The sequence below is a fragment of the Aedes albopictus genome, chromosome 1, assembly GCF_035046485.1.
Source record: "Aedes albopictus strain Foshan chromosome 1, AalbF5, whole genome shotgun sequence".
Classification (NCBI taxonomy): Eukaryota; Metazoa; Arthropoda; class Insecta; order Diptera; family Culicidae; genus Aedes; species Aedes albopictus.
This window is the reverse complement of record NC_085136.1, coordinates 205,088,674-205,104,715: the sequence shown is the minus strand read 5'-3', so window position 1 is coordinate 205,104,715 and position 16,042 is coordinate 205,088,674. Positions and strand designations below refer to the sequence as shown.

The window sequence follows — 16,042 nt, the reverse complement described above, 5'->3', positions numbered from 1 at the left end:
GGATAATGATACTTAATGCAAGTAAAATTTTCATTATTTATGAAATACTTTTTAATCAATAGGCTTAGTAGAAAGCTACGTAGCATATCATAAACCCCTACCCCCCTATCGTCACACTTCGTCACAAAATCACAAACACCCCCCTCCCCCCAAAAAGCTACGTCATTTATGGACGACCCCTTTGCATTGATCCAACCAAATCCATTCAATTTTCTTGTCCGATAATAATCATCTGAAAAGTACAACTTCCTACTACCTATCTAGTACCACTCACCTGGTTTCGATGACAAAATTATTGATCGGTGCATTGCGGGGGTCCTGCGTGTACGCCCACGACAGGTTCACCGTTCGGGATGTAAAGCTAAGCACAAGCGGCCGTCCCGGTGGGTCCGGAACGTCTGCGAAAACCGGAATCAATTATTGTCGGACACAGGTCCCTAATGAACTGCTCGCTCGTTTTACCCACCTTGTACCAGCAAATCTACAACCGCATCTGGGCTGTGTCGATCGTTCACAAGGCAGCTGTATTCGTCGGTATCGGAGGCAAAAGCCGGATTAAAATGAAGACTAAAATTATCAGGTAACAGCGTAATCTGTCCGGGGGAGATAATGCAGAGAGGAGAATATCAGTTGTTTGCAAGCTGTAATTAGAAGGTGAAAATGTGATGAGCTGCTTGTGGTTTGCAAGGGTGATTTGGTGCAAGGAAACTGGTTGAATGGAAAAACTATCCCACTTTTCCGATAATGATGGTAATTTTTTGCGCCCCACGTTGGGTTAGTCCTAGCCGTACGGCCGATAAGAACATGATAATTACTGCTCTGATGGCATTCTCTGTTCTGGAATCTGCTGAGGGTAAACGAATGATGCCAGGGTTGAAAACAGTTGAATTGGATGTTCCCTCTGGGTGTTAAATTGATGAGGATTCAACCCGTAGTTTTCTCACGAAAAGCACCGAGACAACATACAACCTGCCATTAATCTCGTTTTTGTCAGATGTTGTTGATGGTTGCCGTCACTGTTGCCACTCTGGTTCGAATGCTGCCAAGATAAATTTCCATGTTAACAAGATTCATGATGAAGATGAAAGTTGGACCTGTTGTCCAGCTGCTACTTGGTTGCTTCTGTTTTATTGAGGAAAAGCTGCCAAGTGAGCCCAGCCAAGCAGCGACGACGACGACGACGTCCATTGATTTTGTGAAAGAAACCATTTTTTACGACGGATTTCGCAAAGCATGTCCTAGCAGAACCTAATGAGCTTTTTCTCGGTTAGTCACCACTCGTCGCCTTTCCATCTTAGTTGTTTGGGTAGGGCTTCTGGTGGCGGTTTCCTGTCAAAAACCATCCGGACCGTAGTAAGACGAATGATACTTGAGTAGATTTTAGCCGAGACTGATTGGTACCCTCCTCGTCAGCCAGCATCCAACCTTGAGCAGTAAGACGATGTGTAATTAGTGCTACGCTTTAATCAAATTTAGTCATAAACTTCGTCCAGCAGCTGTTCCGATCTAATAGACGAGAACAGATGTTGGCAGGATTTGTTGCTTTGTTCGCACTCAACTAAAGCTAAATCTAAAAACAAACTGCACACAGTCAAACCTTTCGAAAAACCAAGATGTCATCAGAAAATTTCAACAAATCATACTTCGGTTTGAGAAAGTAACTCCATCTCAACAACTCGACTACTCGTACCCACCACCAGTTCGAGAATCGACGAATCTTGATTAGGACTAATGAGTAGCTCCGCGGGTGATTAGTCCTAAGCTTCCATTAGCGTAATTGATTGTTTCATTGGAAGTTCTGTCTAGGTTTGCCGAAGAGATAAGGATGCCGGAAGGAAAAGAATTTGATTGGTTTCATATCTAGGGGCCAGCTATCAAAGGAGAGAAAGATGTGGTTGATTGATTGCATGATTTGAAAACGGGTCAATCAGATGGATCTGGGCTGGGTGCTGAGAAGAAATGATTATGCGATGCATTTGAAACATTTGATTCATGACCGCGTTTGGGTTGGCAGCTGGTTGTGCGGTATGACGATTTAATCAATCAACAAAAGGGTTAAAGACATTTTAAAACATTCGTTATGATGATCTGATCTGTAGAGGAATGTCCTCTTCATTTAGAATGTATTTTTCAGTAAAAGTAATTACTTCTATTGCTTTTTTTTTAATGATCACTGTTTGAAATTTATGACATTTAACTACATTTTACCCTTTGAAACCAGAATTTTTCCAAGCGTTATTATAGAGTTTTTTTCAACGTATTTCTGTGGTTTTGGTGCTCAGTAGCATAGACAGGGTAGAATATAATGCGGATTGTTTCCTGGATATCCTAAGTCATCCAAACTGTTCTTGAATTTAGATCCTAAAGTCTACGCGTGTAAGGGTAACTTCTTTCATTGTACAAAACTTCGATTTGTATTTTATAATGTCCAGTAAGTCGTCTGAAAAATCAATAGACAGTATCAGATCAGTCGGGATATCCTAGGTCATCCAAACTGTTCTTGAGCATTTAGATCCTTAAGTCTACACGTGTAACGGTAACTTCTTTCATTATAAGCTGCGATTTGTAATCTATCATGTCCAGTAAGTCTCCTGGAAGTTCAACAGACAGTATCAGAACAGTTGAGATATCGTAGGGCATCCAAACTGTTCTTGAGTTTAGATCCTGAAGTCCACAGGTGTAACGGTAACTTTTTTCATTATACAAAGATGCGATTTGTATTCTTACTTACTTGATACTTGATAGGCTACAACTCGTAGCGGTGAGTCTACGCCGAATGAAGCACTCGCCTCCACTGGTCTCGGTTATGAACCAATCGCTTCCAGTCACCCTGAACGTTTAGAGCCCTTAAGTCCTTCTCAACTGCAAAAACCCACCGTGTGCTTGGCTACCACGAAGCCGACGACCCCTTCCTGGTTCTCTGATGAATATGGTTAAAATCTGTTGAATATGGTTTTATCTCGTCGTTCCTCCGGCATACGAGATACGTGCCCAGCCCACCGCAGCCTGACGTGTTTTATTCGCTTCACTATATCCATCTCTTTATATACCTGGTACAATTCGTAGTTCATGCGACGCCGCCAGATACCGTCCTCCAAAGGCTCTCCGATCAGCTTCTCTCAACGTCCACGATTCATGGCCGTATAAAGCGACCGGAAGATTCAGAGTCTTGTAAAACACGAGTTTTGTCTTCGTTTGCAGCCTACGGGACTTCAGCTGGTTTCGTATACCGAAAAAGGCCCGATTCACAGCTACAATCCGTCTTTTGACCTCGAAGGTAACATCATTATCGCACGTTATTAGAGTACCAAGATAAATAAATTCGTCAACAACATCAAACTTTTCACCACCTTTGTGGTGTAATCGTTAGTCCAATCCGCATAGTCTCCCTTTTAAAAGGTATGAACGCCTCTTTCACGGTCCGACAGTCGATCCCGATGATGTCGATATCATCCGCGAAGCCCAGGAGCATATGCGACCTCGTAACAATGGTGACAGTTACTTCGATAGAGTATCGCCCTACTTCAGCCCTTTTGAGGTTACGAACGATGATGAAATTTCATCCGCATGATTTCGTCCCGTAAGCGTCACGAATCAGTCTAATTAACTTCGCCGGAAAACCATGTTCGATCATAATCTGCCAATCTTGAAATCAATAAAAAGATGATGGGTCTCCAAGTTGTACTCCCGAAATTCATCGAGAATCTGCCGCAGGGTGAACATCTTATCCGTCGTTGATCGCCCCTCACGAAAACCAGCCTGGAATTCGCCGACGAAGGACTCCTCAATCGGCCTTAGCTTGTTAAACAGTATTCCGGGCAAAATTTTGTACGCTGAATTGAGAAGTGTTATTCCTCTGTAGTTGGTGCACTGCAGTCGATGCCCTTTTTGTATAGAGGGCAAATCAGACCATCCAACCAACTAGCATCAATTCTTCCTCTTCCCATATATTCAATATAATACGGTGTAAGAGTTGATACAGCTGCTCACTACTACCGTGCTTGAGAAGCTCGATCGGGAGTTCGTCCTTCCCAGCAGCCTTATTGTTCTTCTTTCTTGACCTCGTCTAGCGTTGGAGGTTCCACAGCTTGTCCGTCATCGTCGATTCGAATTCTGTCTGTCGCTCTTCCATTCCCACCTCTCCTCTCCACCTGGCAGCCACCATCGTCTTGTCTGTCAGCTAGTTTCCATTACGTTCGTTGCACATGACGGGAGAAGGCGCTGTTTTTCTCCGAACGCCATTGACAGTTTCGTAAGACCTCCGCATATCATTCTGTTCCATACTTTCTTGCGCCTAAGCAATCACATTTTCCTCATGGTATTTTTTCTTCCTGTGGTGGATTCGTTTTTCGGCTGCTCTCGCTTCCATATATTGCTCCCTGTTTTGTCGGATCCCAGACACCAGCATTCGGCTTCTGGCGACATTTTTCTCATCCGTTACCCTCTGACACTCCTCGTCGAACCACCCGTTCCTAGGTCGTCTTTTGCAGTGCCTATCACCTCCCGCGCTGCCGTGGATAGACTCCCACGGAGTGTTGAGATTATCGCTCTCGTTGATTTCACTTATCCGCTCGTCCAGCTTCTGGTGATAGTCAGCTACCGTACCATCTGCTGAAAAAGGCTGGATATTGAAACGCATCCATCGCCGGTTCTTAGAGTCCAACACGGTTGATAACCCAGCCAACACACGATCGCATATGCTGTTGAATAGAATACAAAAGCGGAGGCGATATGCGTACACTTTACACGCGCTCAAGTGGAACCATGTACGCATATGGCCTCCACTTTAGCATTCTATTCTACATCATATAGGACTTCGTGTTGGCTGGGAACCGAGCTCGAATCGAGGTAGTGATCTGAGTCGATGTTGGGACCCCTAAAAGTTCTAGCATCAATGACGTCCGAAATGTTTCGGCCATCTACCAACCCATAGTCGATTTGGTTGCAAACTTCGCCATTTGGGTCTCTTCAGGTGTGCTTGTTGATATTCTTGCGTGCACAGTAGGTGCTACTAATGGCCATCCCCCTGGCAGCAACAAAGTTAACTAATCTCAGGCCGTTGTCGTTTGTTGCGAAGTGAAGGCTCTCCGTGCCGATGATTGGACGGATAAAGTCCTCTCTTCTGACCTATGCGTTGGCGTCACCGATGACAATCTTAACGTCATGTTTTGGGCATTCTCCATAGGTCTTGTCAAGGCATTTGTAAAACGCATCCTTCACGTCATCGGTTTTGTCGTTGGTCGGCGCATAGACATTGATTAGGCTGTAGTTGAAAAATTTGCCTCGAATCCTCAATAAGCAGATTCGCTCGTTGATCAGCTTCCACCTCATAACTCGCTTCTATCTGTTTCCCGATCACTATGAATCTGACCCCATGTTCTGCTTTATCGCTGCCGCTGTGGTAGATGTTATATTTGAATGTTGTGTTGGTGACGGTGTTGGTGACCCCCCTAACTCACGTTCACAAGATTTGGGCCACCGCACTTCCTGAATAGCAGCAACACACACACACAACAACTTTCTGAAATTCACGAGACAAAAGGCTCAATCTATTTATTTATTTATTCAGTTTCGTCAAACAACGTAGACTAGTACATATACATACAGTTTTTGTTTCATTTCTTAAAGCTATAGTACATGTTGTTAATAAAATACATATAAGAAAATATATAAATAGTGTATGCTGGTGGATGTGTGTATAATTTGTGCTTTTTAAATATTTTAAGTACTACTACTGATGTTATTTCTTATAGTGTTAAAATATTTCTTTAAATTATGCCGCGACATAGATAAGTCAATAGTTTCACAGTGTTGATTATAAATGTTCATGATTTGATTCAAAGGTTCATTTTTGGCATAGTTTGTGCGACTATGGGTAGTTTTAAACAAGTGTCGATTTCGCAATTGCCGTGAGGGTATTTTTTTTTTCCTGTTGGGTACATTTTCCACTGCGACCAGTTTTTTGATCTATTGTGGACGGCCCCGTTTTAATGTTCTTGCCCATATCAGTGTGTCATATCACTATGAGTTTGAGTGATTTCCACTTGCTGACGGTAGGCATTATCCCAGTACGGTATAACAGATCGAATGAAATGTATTACCTTGCTAGGAGAAGTCATCCATACATCTGATGGTTTTATAAAACCTTTATCGAAAAATGTGCATCTTTGTTGGAAAAGTGCTTCACAGGTACATAACAAATGTTCAGAATCCTCCTTGTCCCTATTACAGAAACGACAGGTATCATCTTCGAGTATACATAGTTGTTTCAAATGGTATTTACTTGCACAGTGCCCTGTTATAAGCCCACAAAAAGTATTCAAGTCTCTTTTTGACAGGCTGAGAAGTTTTTGAGTTATAATTTTGTTAGGTACTATAAATCGTTTCGATTGTCGTGCTGTTGTCGTTTTTTGCCAGGTATCATCAATCATCTTCTTTTCCCAGTTCTTTAATTCCATTTTGAAGGTACATTCTGCGGCCCCACAAAATGGCTCTGGACCTAGGAAAGAAGTTGATAACCCAAGTCTTGCTAAACAGTCTGCTTTTTCATTACCTTCAATTCCACAGAGACCAGGTACCCAGAAAAGGTTTACTGAACATTTTCTAGATACCTTCTGTAGTAATTGAACGCATTCCCAAACTAATTTAGAAGTACACGTAAAAGATTTTAACGCTTTTAATGCAGCTTGACTATCAGAAAAGATACATATGTTTGCATTTCTATAGTTACGTTTTAAACAAATATAGGCACATTCAATAATCGCCTGTATTTCTGCTTGAAATACAGTTGGCCATCTGCCCATAGATATTGATAAACTAATTCCAGGGCCACTGACACCAGCTCCAACATTGTCACCCATTTTGGAGCCATCTGTAAAGAAACTTACTGAACCTGAACGAATATTAGGCCCCCCTGATTCCCATTCAACACGATTCGGAAAAGTCACATCGAATAGTCGTTCAAAGTTATACTGCCTCTCCATCCAGTCTTCATGTGTAACTAGAGTATTGATTTTAAAACTTTTCAAAATACTAAGATGACCCCTAAGATCTCCAGCAAACAAATTTTGTGTTCTTTTCAATCTTAGTGCGTTTTTCTCAGCTTCAAACTGTACAAACAAATGTAGCGGTAGAATATGTAGCATTGCGTCCAATGCTTTTGTAGGCGTACTACGAATAGCTCCTGTGATAGAAGTTGTAGCAAGTCTTTGTAGTTTTTCCAACTTTTTTTGGATGTACTTAACTTTAGTTTTCGGCCAACAAATCAAAGCTGCATATGTTATTCTGGGCCTTACAATAGCCGTATAGATCCAATGGATCATTTTTGGCTTAAGTCCCCATTTATTTCCAAAAGTTTTCTTGCTTACCCATAATGCGTTCGTAGCATTATTTAATATTTGATCAATGTGCGAGTTCCAATTTAGTTTGTTGTCAAGAATTACTCCCAAATATTTAACCTTTAGACAGAGCGAAATTTTTGATCCATCCAAGTAAATATCTGGTATTTTGTACTTCCTTCTTCGTGTAAACGGAATGATAGCAGTTTTAAGAGGGTTTACTGATAACCCCTCATTTTTACACCACGCTGAAGTCAATTTTAGAGCATACTGCAGTCTGTCTCTAATTACTTGTTCAAATTTACCACGTACTATAATTACTATATCATCTGCAAATCCGATTATTTCAAATCCTTGAGCTTCAAGATTCGATATTAGTTCGTCAACTAGTAACGACCACAATAAAGGTGAAAGAACACCTCCCTGTGGACAACCTTTCACAGTCCTAACCACAGTTGTTGAATTACCATAATTACAAGTTATTTCTCGTTTTTGCAACATTCCAAAAATCCAATTCACTATACACATATCAAAGTTACGCTTGATCATCGCTTTTTTCATTGAATTATGAGAAGCATTGTCAAAGGCTCCTTCTACATCAAGAAATGCAGCTAACAACCTTAGCCTCAAAAGTTTTCTCAACTTTTGTTACCAGTGTATGGAGTGCTGTTATTGTCGACTTTCCGTGCTGATACGCAAATTGGTTTTTACTCAATGGAAACATTACTAAATATTTTGATTTGATGTAGTAATCTATGATTTTTTCCATCACTTTCAGCATGATTGACGAAAGACTAATTGGCCTAAAAGATTTTGGATTCTTTTTATCTTTTTTATTGGCTTTAGGAATGAATACGACACGAATTTGTCGCCAGCTTTTGGGAATATAATTCAACCTTAAACTGGCTTTAAACATTTCAGTTAAATATGGGCTCAATATGTTTTTGCTTTGCTGAATCATTATTGGACGAATTTCATCTGTGCCCGGTGATTTATATGGTTCAAAGGAATCTATAGCCCATTCAACTCTTGCTTGAGTAAAAATGCGACTTGCTAGATCTTGCATGTCTGTCCTGGTCATTTGTCGCCCAGTACTTTTTGCAATTTCATTAGCTTCCTCAAATATTCTCAACCTGGTCATTTCAGGCCCAGTTTGAATATACCGAGAAGTCGCTTCTTCACTTGATACAGGCAGAGATCCTGGGAAGTCTACTTGCATCATCAGATTCAAAGTTTCTGTTGCGTTAGAAGTAAAACAGCCGTTATCGTTCCTAAGAGTACCAAGCCCATTACAATGATCTTTTGATAAAACCTTTTGTAACCTAGCAGCCACCGGAGTACTTTCAATATTTTCACAGGTGTGCCTCCAGTTTTTGCGTTTAGATTTTCTTATCTCTGAATTATATAAGGTTAGTGCTTTTCTATATTCATCCCACTGTAAAGTACGCTTAGCTTGTTTTCTTAAATGTTCTAGTCTTGTATTCCACCAAGGGACATCCCTGTCCGTTGATCGTTCCTTTATTGGACAGCTGCTATTGAAAGCATGAATGATTCTATTTGTTACCTGATTAGAAGTTTTCTCAAGATCCTCACATGTATTGATAGCGTTTTCAAGAAAGCTACCTCCAGCTTCAAGATTCGTGTTGAAGAGTTCCCAGTTTGTTTTCCTGGAATCTCTGAAAGTTTCTTTAATAATGTCATTTACTTTATATTCAAAAATTATCTGTTTATGATCCGATAGCGAGATTTCATCGGAAACATGCCAATTATGTATTTTTTCTGAGATTGTGTTACTACAAATAGTTAGATCTAGGACTTCTTGTCTTATGGAGTTTACGAATGTAAAATTATTACCTTGATTACAAATATCGATATTATTTTGAGTTAAATACTCTAGTAAACACTCACCTCTTATGTTGATATCAGTGCTGTTCCAAACCGAATGATGCGCATTCGCATCGCACCCAATAATGAATGCTTTGTTCTTTGCTTTGCAAAAAGTCACGAATGATGAAACTTCCGGGGGAGGCACATCGTCTACATCCCCAGGAAAATATGCAGATGCCACGTAGATTTCCGTTTTTCCACGCGTAGTGGGTATTTCTATAGCTACCGCAACGATATCTCGTTTCACAAATACTGAAATAGGAATTATGTTAACATTACCTTGGGAACTGCTCTGTATTATCATATATCAACTTACACGATTTAGTGTTGATACCCAATACTTTTCCATTAACCGCCCACGGTTCTTGTATAAATGCAATATCCATTTGATTTTGTATAAATCTCCTGCAAAGTACAGCACTGGCACCCTTTGCATGGTGGAGATTTATTTGGATGAACTTGATGGTATTTTGTCTATTGAATGTAACGATTTTGTTCTTGATTTTTGGGTACTTTTGGTCGTTCCCCAGAAAAAGTTATGCAGTCGTTCACCAATTCCTTGATGCCTGCTGAAGTTTCAATCTTTCTGTATTCACGTTGTGGAAGAGTTCTTCCAGTAGTTTGGACACCGCTTGGCCCTGGGACATGTTGATTTATGGTGTTTCCGCCCATATTATCGTCTCCAGTTCTTTCGTAGGTCCTCTCCTTACTGTTAACCTCTTTAACGTGACGCTTAGGCCCTCCAGAATTCTGGACTTCTATTGATCCTGGGACTTTCGGATTAGTGATGGTCACATTCCCTTCATCGTCACCAGTATTACAAGTATTTCTGTTAGCCTCAGAACTTTCACCAATGTCTACATCCATTTTGTCACTATCCGGTTTCTTTGGGAGTTTTTTCCTGATGGGAGCATTCCCAAATTTATAATCCAGAACAAAGTCACATCCTTTCAAAGTTTTCATTGAAACTCCATCAACGCTGAACGTCAATTCTACATGACGTTTATTTATTATCTTTCTCAAGAATATCTTCCAGCTGTCAACTATTAAACCATCATTTTGAGCTTCAAGAAGAGCAAGAATATCTTCATTGCTATCTTCTGCGCTCATGGGAAAAAAAGCCAATCAGTGTTTTGCTCCCTCCCATGGACGGATATTGGAAATCGTATTTTTCAACCAGTCGGATGTTTCCTGGTTTTTACAAATTATTACCAGATAACCTGGCCTAAGCAAACAGTTGCCAAATTTTGGCTTAACCTTCTCTTTGCGTTGGTGGACAACATTATTCAGAACAGCTTTTTGCGTTGCAATCAGCTGCTCAAATGTAAGTTCTGCGTTCGGGTAGTCTTTTGGTAATATGCCTACCTTCACACTCGTTAACACTTCCTTGAAGGATGGTTTGACTCTACTCTCTGTACCTTTTGATTGTCCAGAGGATCCTGCACCATATTGTTCTAAACGATGTTGTACCGATTTTACACCCAAAGACAGTTTTGGTCCCAAAGGACGACCCTGCTTCTTCGGGCGCGGGTTCTCACCACTGCTATTGGACTCACTATTTCGGAATCTCTTAGCTGGATCCAAATTAGGAGTGTCCAAAGGTATAAGAGCGAGACGGCGAGCCTCATCAGGCTCGACGCCACTGTCAACCAAACGCTTAAATCGTTTTTTCCCAGCCCCACTAAGAGGTTTCATTATTTCTCCATCCAGTTTAGTTCCGCCATGGTCCTGCCTGGATGAATTAGCATTAGTGTTTACTGAAAGTAAAGTGACATTTACATCATCTTCATCTGAGTCATCAGAATGTTTATCGTCATCATAATGTTTACCTTGTCGTGTTTGACGAGGTGTATTCAAAATAGATGAGGAGCAAGAAAGTGACCCCTCATCTGATAAGCCATCTAAATTATCATCTTCAACATCCATTTGTTTCCCGCATTCCATTTTACTCATCGCCACAGCTCAATCTGAAATGAGTAGACAACAGAAAAAAAAACACTTTCAATACTGCAACTACCACTAACACTAATAATTTGCTTCGAGTTCGAAAAATCTTCTGATCGCTTTTTGTATCACCTGATGCTTTGTTTACAATCATTCCCATTCATCATTGACGCGAAGAGTGTGTACGCGTTCCATTCCTCATCACTACCACTTATTGCCTTCAACCACATGCAGAATAGGCGGGCAAATGTATAGTTGAAGATATTTATCCCGCCAACATCTATTGTTACATATCACGCTTCAGCATTATCACAGCAGATTTCACATCACTATTTCTTCAAACTAATGGCAAATTTCCACCTACTCGCACTAAATACATGACCCTCCGCACTTAATTCAGCGTATCACAAATCACTCGCGAATACTTTTTTCGTTTTTCACGATAATTTCGGCTGAGTTTTAGAGCAGACAATATCGCACTACTGCAAGCTTACAGTGTTGCCTGCTGATGGTATGTAAAAGTTTAATTTTGATAAGATTTCAGCTGAATCAATTCGCTGCGAAACGATGTCGTTAACAAATAAAACCATTGCAGTTTCACGACGCTGTTTCAGTGTTTGAATATTGATAAGCCTACAGCGCGCTTCATAAGATGGAAGAGGAAATGTGGTCCAACCTAATTTTCGGAGAGCATATATCGTCCAGGTTCATTTAAGGTCCTGACGTTTCAGATATCGAGTCTCCAGTCATAGTCCTTATTTCGTTGCCGGGTCGGTTTCCGAGAGTATCGTTCGAATTTTCGTCTATTATCTTCATTTTTCGTTGTGGTGTAAGGCTTCGACAGACAACCTTACCGGGGTCACGCCGCCTGCATCGCGTTGGTGGGGCTGCTACCTTAGGTATAGGTGACGCGATACAGCGTTTCATATTCAGCCGCTGGATGCCAGAACAGACGCTGTTTGAGCTGCACCTCCTTGGTGGACAGACGCTCGGGACGTATCTTCTTAATCTAGCTGAAGTCAGAAGGACAACAGTGCCCAGGCTGCATTATCAGCTAAGCACACAACTCTTAGCTAGCGGTCTATGTCATTGATTAACCCGTGGAAGCATGAGGTAGGAACTTGTGAGGATCAGAGCTTTGTTGGACGCTCTCCTTATCGACCCATCGTCTTGCAGCGATTTGTATTCTGTCACGTCCAATAAGTCTTCTGAAAGCTCAATAGACAGGATCAGATAAGTCGGGATATCCTAGTTCATCCAAACTGTTCTTGAGTTCAGATCCTGAAGTCTACGCGTGTAACGGTAACTTCTTTCATTATGCAAAGCTTTGATTTGTAAACTATCATGCCCAGTAAGTCTTCTGATAGTTAAAAAGAGAGTATCAGATCAGTCGGGATATCTTTGGTCATCCAAATTGTTCTTGAGTTTAGTTCCAAAAGTCAACGGGTGTTACGGCATTTTTTATCATTATGTAAAACGATTTGTTATCTATCATGTCCAGTAAATCAACTAAATATTCAATGGACATCATCGACTGGGGTCAACCAAACTATTATGATGTTACAAATCTAGCATCTACAGCAATTGAAGTTTCTGTTTTGGCTATATAGAGATATGTTTTATAATCTATTATACTTACTGGAGCTCACAGAATACTATCAGAGACTATTCCCTGGCTTCGGGATATTCTGATATTCTGAATCGTACACACTGTCCAGCAATATGGACAACATGCAGCATCAGTGCCGGATTTAAGCGAGGCCAGGGCCCTGGGCCCCCACATTTCAGGGGCCACCACAAAATTTCACTCCACGAAAAAAAAAAATTGCAAGAATCTTCTCTTCACTTTAGTTTTGTCATTAGAACTTGAAATTACTGTATACTGCATTATGTTTGTGATATGTTGTGATTCTTTTGAGAAAGACTGGAATTATTTAAATTTTTAATTTTGCCTTCTAAACTTATTAATATATTCCTTTGTGCAATTTCGTAAGAAAATTTACCGTTAATCATTAACCTTCCGTAACTCGCGCGGTTGACTACCTGCGATAGCACCACGCTAATGCTGAGTACAAAAAGCGAGATTTTTTCAACGTGTTGTACAAAATACAACAGCGCGATCGCTCGTGGATGACCTAAATTATCACAAATATTTCTTGTAGTGACCTTTGAGGTTCATGGATAATATTTCAAAAATATATAACGACGCTTATTGTTCCTCGAACTACTTTGTTAAATACAGCGGATGTAAAAATACTTAAGGTATACGACGAAGCCACAGCTTTCAAAAGCACAAATCTGAAGAACCGGATGTCAGCTTGCGCTGAAAAAATGATCGATTGGCTACCCGCTGGTGCCCACTGAGCACTGGTGACCAAACGATTAAGTTTTTTGCGCAAACCGACATTTGGTTCTTCAGATTTCTGTCATTAAAAATTTGAGCTGTGGCTGCGTTATATTTCATTCATTTATTTAGTTAACATCAAATTCATGATAATACTGTATCAACAATTTGCCGCCATAATACAGTCATAGCACAATCATGGGCCACCCACAATTATGGGTCAATTCCATTTGAATTGCATGGTGAACTGTCTGACTAATAATTGTGACAGAGTGACCCATAATTGTGCAATGACTGTACTCGATTTGCAGCTGCAGCTCTCCAACGTCGGTCACGCCCAACACTCGTCAGATCACGCTCCACCTGGTCCGCCCATCGTGCTCTCTGCGCTCCACGCCTTCTTGTACCAACCGGATGGTTAGCAAACACCAACTTTGCAGGGTTGTTGTCCGGCATTCTTGCAACATGCCCTGCCCATCGTATCCTTCCAGCTTTGGCCACTTTCTGGATGCTGGGTTCGCCGTAAAGTGCAGCGAGCTCGTGGTTCATCCTTCTCCGCCACACACCGTTCTCCTGCACGCCGCCGAAGATCGTCCTTAGCACCCGTCGCTCGAAAACTCCGAGTGCTTGCAGGTCCTCCTCGAGCATCGGCCATGTCTCGTGTCCGTAGAGAACCACCGGTCTTATTAACGTTTTGTACATGGTAAGGGCCCATATAGCCGAGGCGGTAAACGCACGGGTATTCAGCATGATCATGCTGAGGGTGACGGGTTCGATTCCCGGTCGGTCCAGGATCTTTTCGTAAAGGAAATTTCCTTGACTTCCTTGGGCATAGAGTATCTTCGTGCCTGCCACACGATATACACATGCAAAATGGTCATTGGCAGAGGAAGCTCTCAGTTAATAACTGTGGAAGTGCTCAAAGAACACTAAGCTGAGAAGCAGGCTTTGTCCCAAAGAGGACGTTACGCCAAGAAGAAGAAGAAGAACATGGTACATTTGGTGCGGGGGTGAATCTTTTTTGACCGCAGTTTCTTCTGGAGCCCATACTGCCTTGAATCGCATATCAGTCCCATCTTTGCTGGATTTCCTATGCAAATGGGACAGATATGCGATTCACGGCAGCATAGTAGGCACGACTTCCACTGATGATGCGCCTTCGTATTTCACGGCTCACGTTATTGTCAGCCGTTAGCAAGGAGCCGAGGTAGACGAATTCTTCTACCACCTCGAAAGTATCCCCGTCTATCGTAACATTGCTGCCAAGGCTTGTCCTGTCTCGTTCAGTCCCACCTACCAGCATGTACTTTGTCTTAGCCGCATTCACCACCAGTCCGACCTTTACTGCTTCACGTTTCAGGCGGGTGTACTGTTCTGCCACCGTTCCAAATGTTCTAGCAATAATATCCATGTCATCCGCAAAGCAGACAAATTGGCTGGATTTCGTGAAGATCGTACCCCGGCTGTTGAGCCCGGCTCGTCGCATAACACCTTCCAGGGCGATGTTGAATAGTAGGCAGGAAAGTCCATCACCTTGTCGTAGTCCCCGTCGAGATTCAAATGAACTGGATAGTTCACCTGAAATCCTTACGCTGTTCTGCACACCGTTCATCGTTGCTCTTATCAGTCTAGTCAGCTTCCTGGGAAAGCTGTTCTCGTCCATAATTTTCCATAGCTCTGTGCGGTCGATACTGTCATATGCCGCTTTGAAGTCGATGTACAGGTGATGCGTTGGGACCTGGTATTCACGGCATTTCTGGAGGATTGGCCGTACGGTGGTTGTCTGGTCCGTTGTCGACCGGTCGTCGATGAAACCGGCTTGGTAACTTCCCACGAACTCATTTACTTTAGGTGACAGACGACGGAAGATGATCTGGGATAGCACTTTGTAGGCGGCATTCAAAATGGTGATCGCTCGAAAGTTCTCACACATTAACTTGTCGCCTTTCTTGTAGATGGGACAGATTATCCCTTCCTTCCACTCCTCCGGTAGCTGTTCGGTTTCCCAGATCTTGACTACTAACTGGTGTAGACAGGTGGCCAACTTTTCCGGGCCCATCTTGATGAGTTCTGCTGCGATACCGTCCTTACCAGCCGCTTTGTTGTTTTTGAGCTGGTGGATGGCATCCTTAACTTCCCTCAGCGTGGGAGTTGGTTCGTTCCCGTCCTCTGCTGCACCATCATAGTCATTTCCTCCGCTGCCTTGGTCCTCCGTGCCTACATTCTCTTCGCCATTCAGGTGCTCGTCGAAGTGCTGCTTCCACCTTTCGATCACCTCACGTTTGTCCGTCAGGAGGCTCCCGTTATATTTTCACCTTAACGTACTGGCAAAAGCTGTTATCACAAGTGTTGAACTGAAGCCTATGGTCTTCTAAGCAGTTTGGTTGATCTGGAATATTTCAAAACTACATTGGAATGACTCATGAAATGCCAGGGGGATTACAGATTACAGTTGGATGTGTAATGGCACAGTTCACTGTGAGAATAATTACTGTTAAATACTGTCAAGAATTAAACTTCAGGAGCAGCT

At 42.0% G+C, this 16,042-nt stretch overlaps 1 protein-coding gene across 1 annotated transcript in view; it reads right to left on the bottom strand.

Moving 5' to 3' along the window:
• The window catches only part of LOC109431943 (tyrosine-protein phosphatase 99A), a 586,380-nt gene that overhangs the window by 271,270 nt on the left and 299,068 nt on the right, over positions 1 to 16,042 (bottom strand). The window contains exons 3-4 of the mRNA XM_029856676.2: positions 467 to 593; positions 275 to 398 (exon numbers count right to left, since the gene is read on the bottom strand). Coding sequence (XP_029712536.2) covers positions 275 to 398; positions 467 to 593 — 251 coding nt within the window. The remainder of the gene's footprint in view (positions 1 to 274; positions 399 to 466; positions 594 to 16,042) is intronic.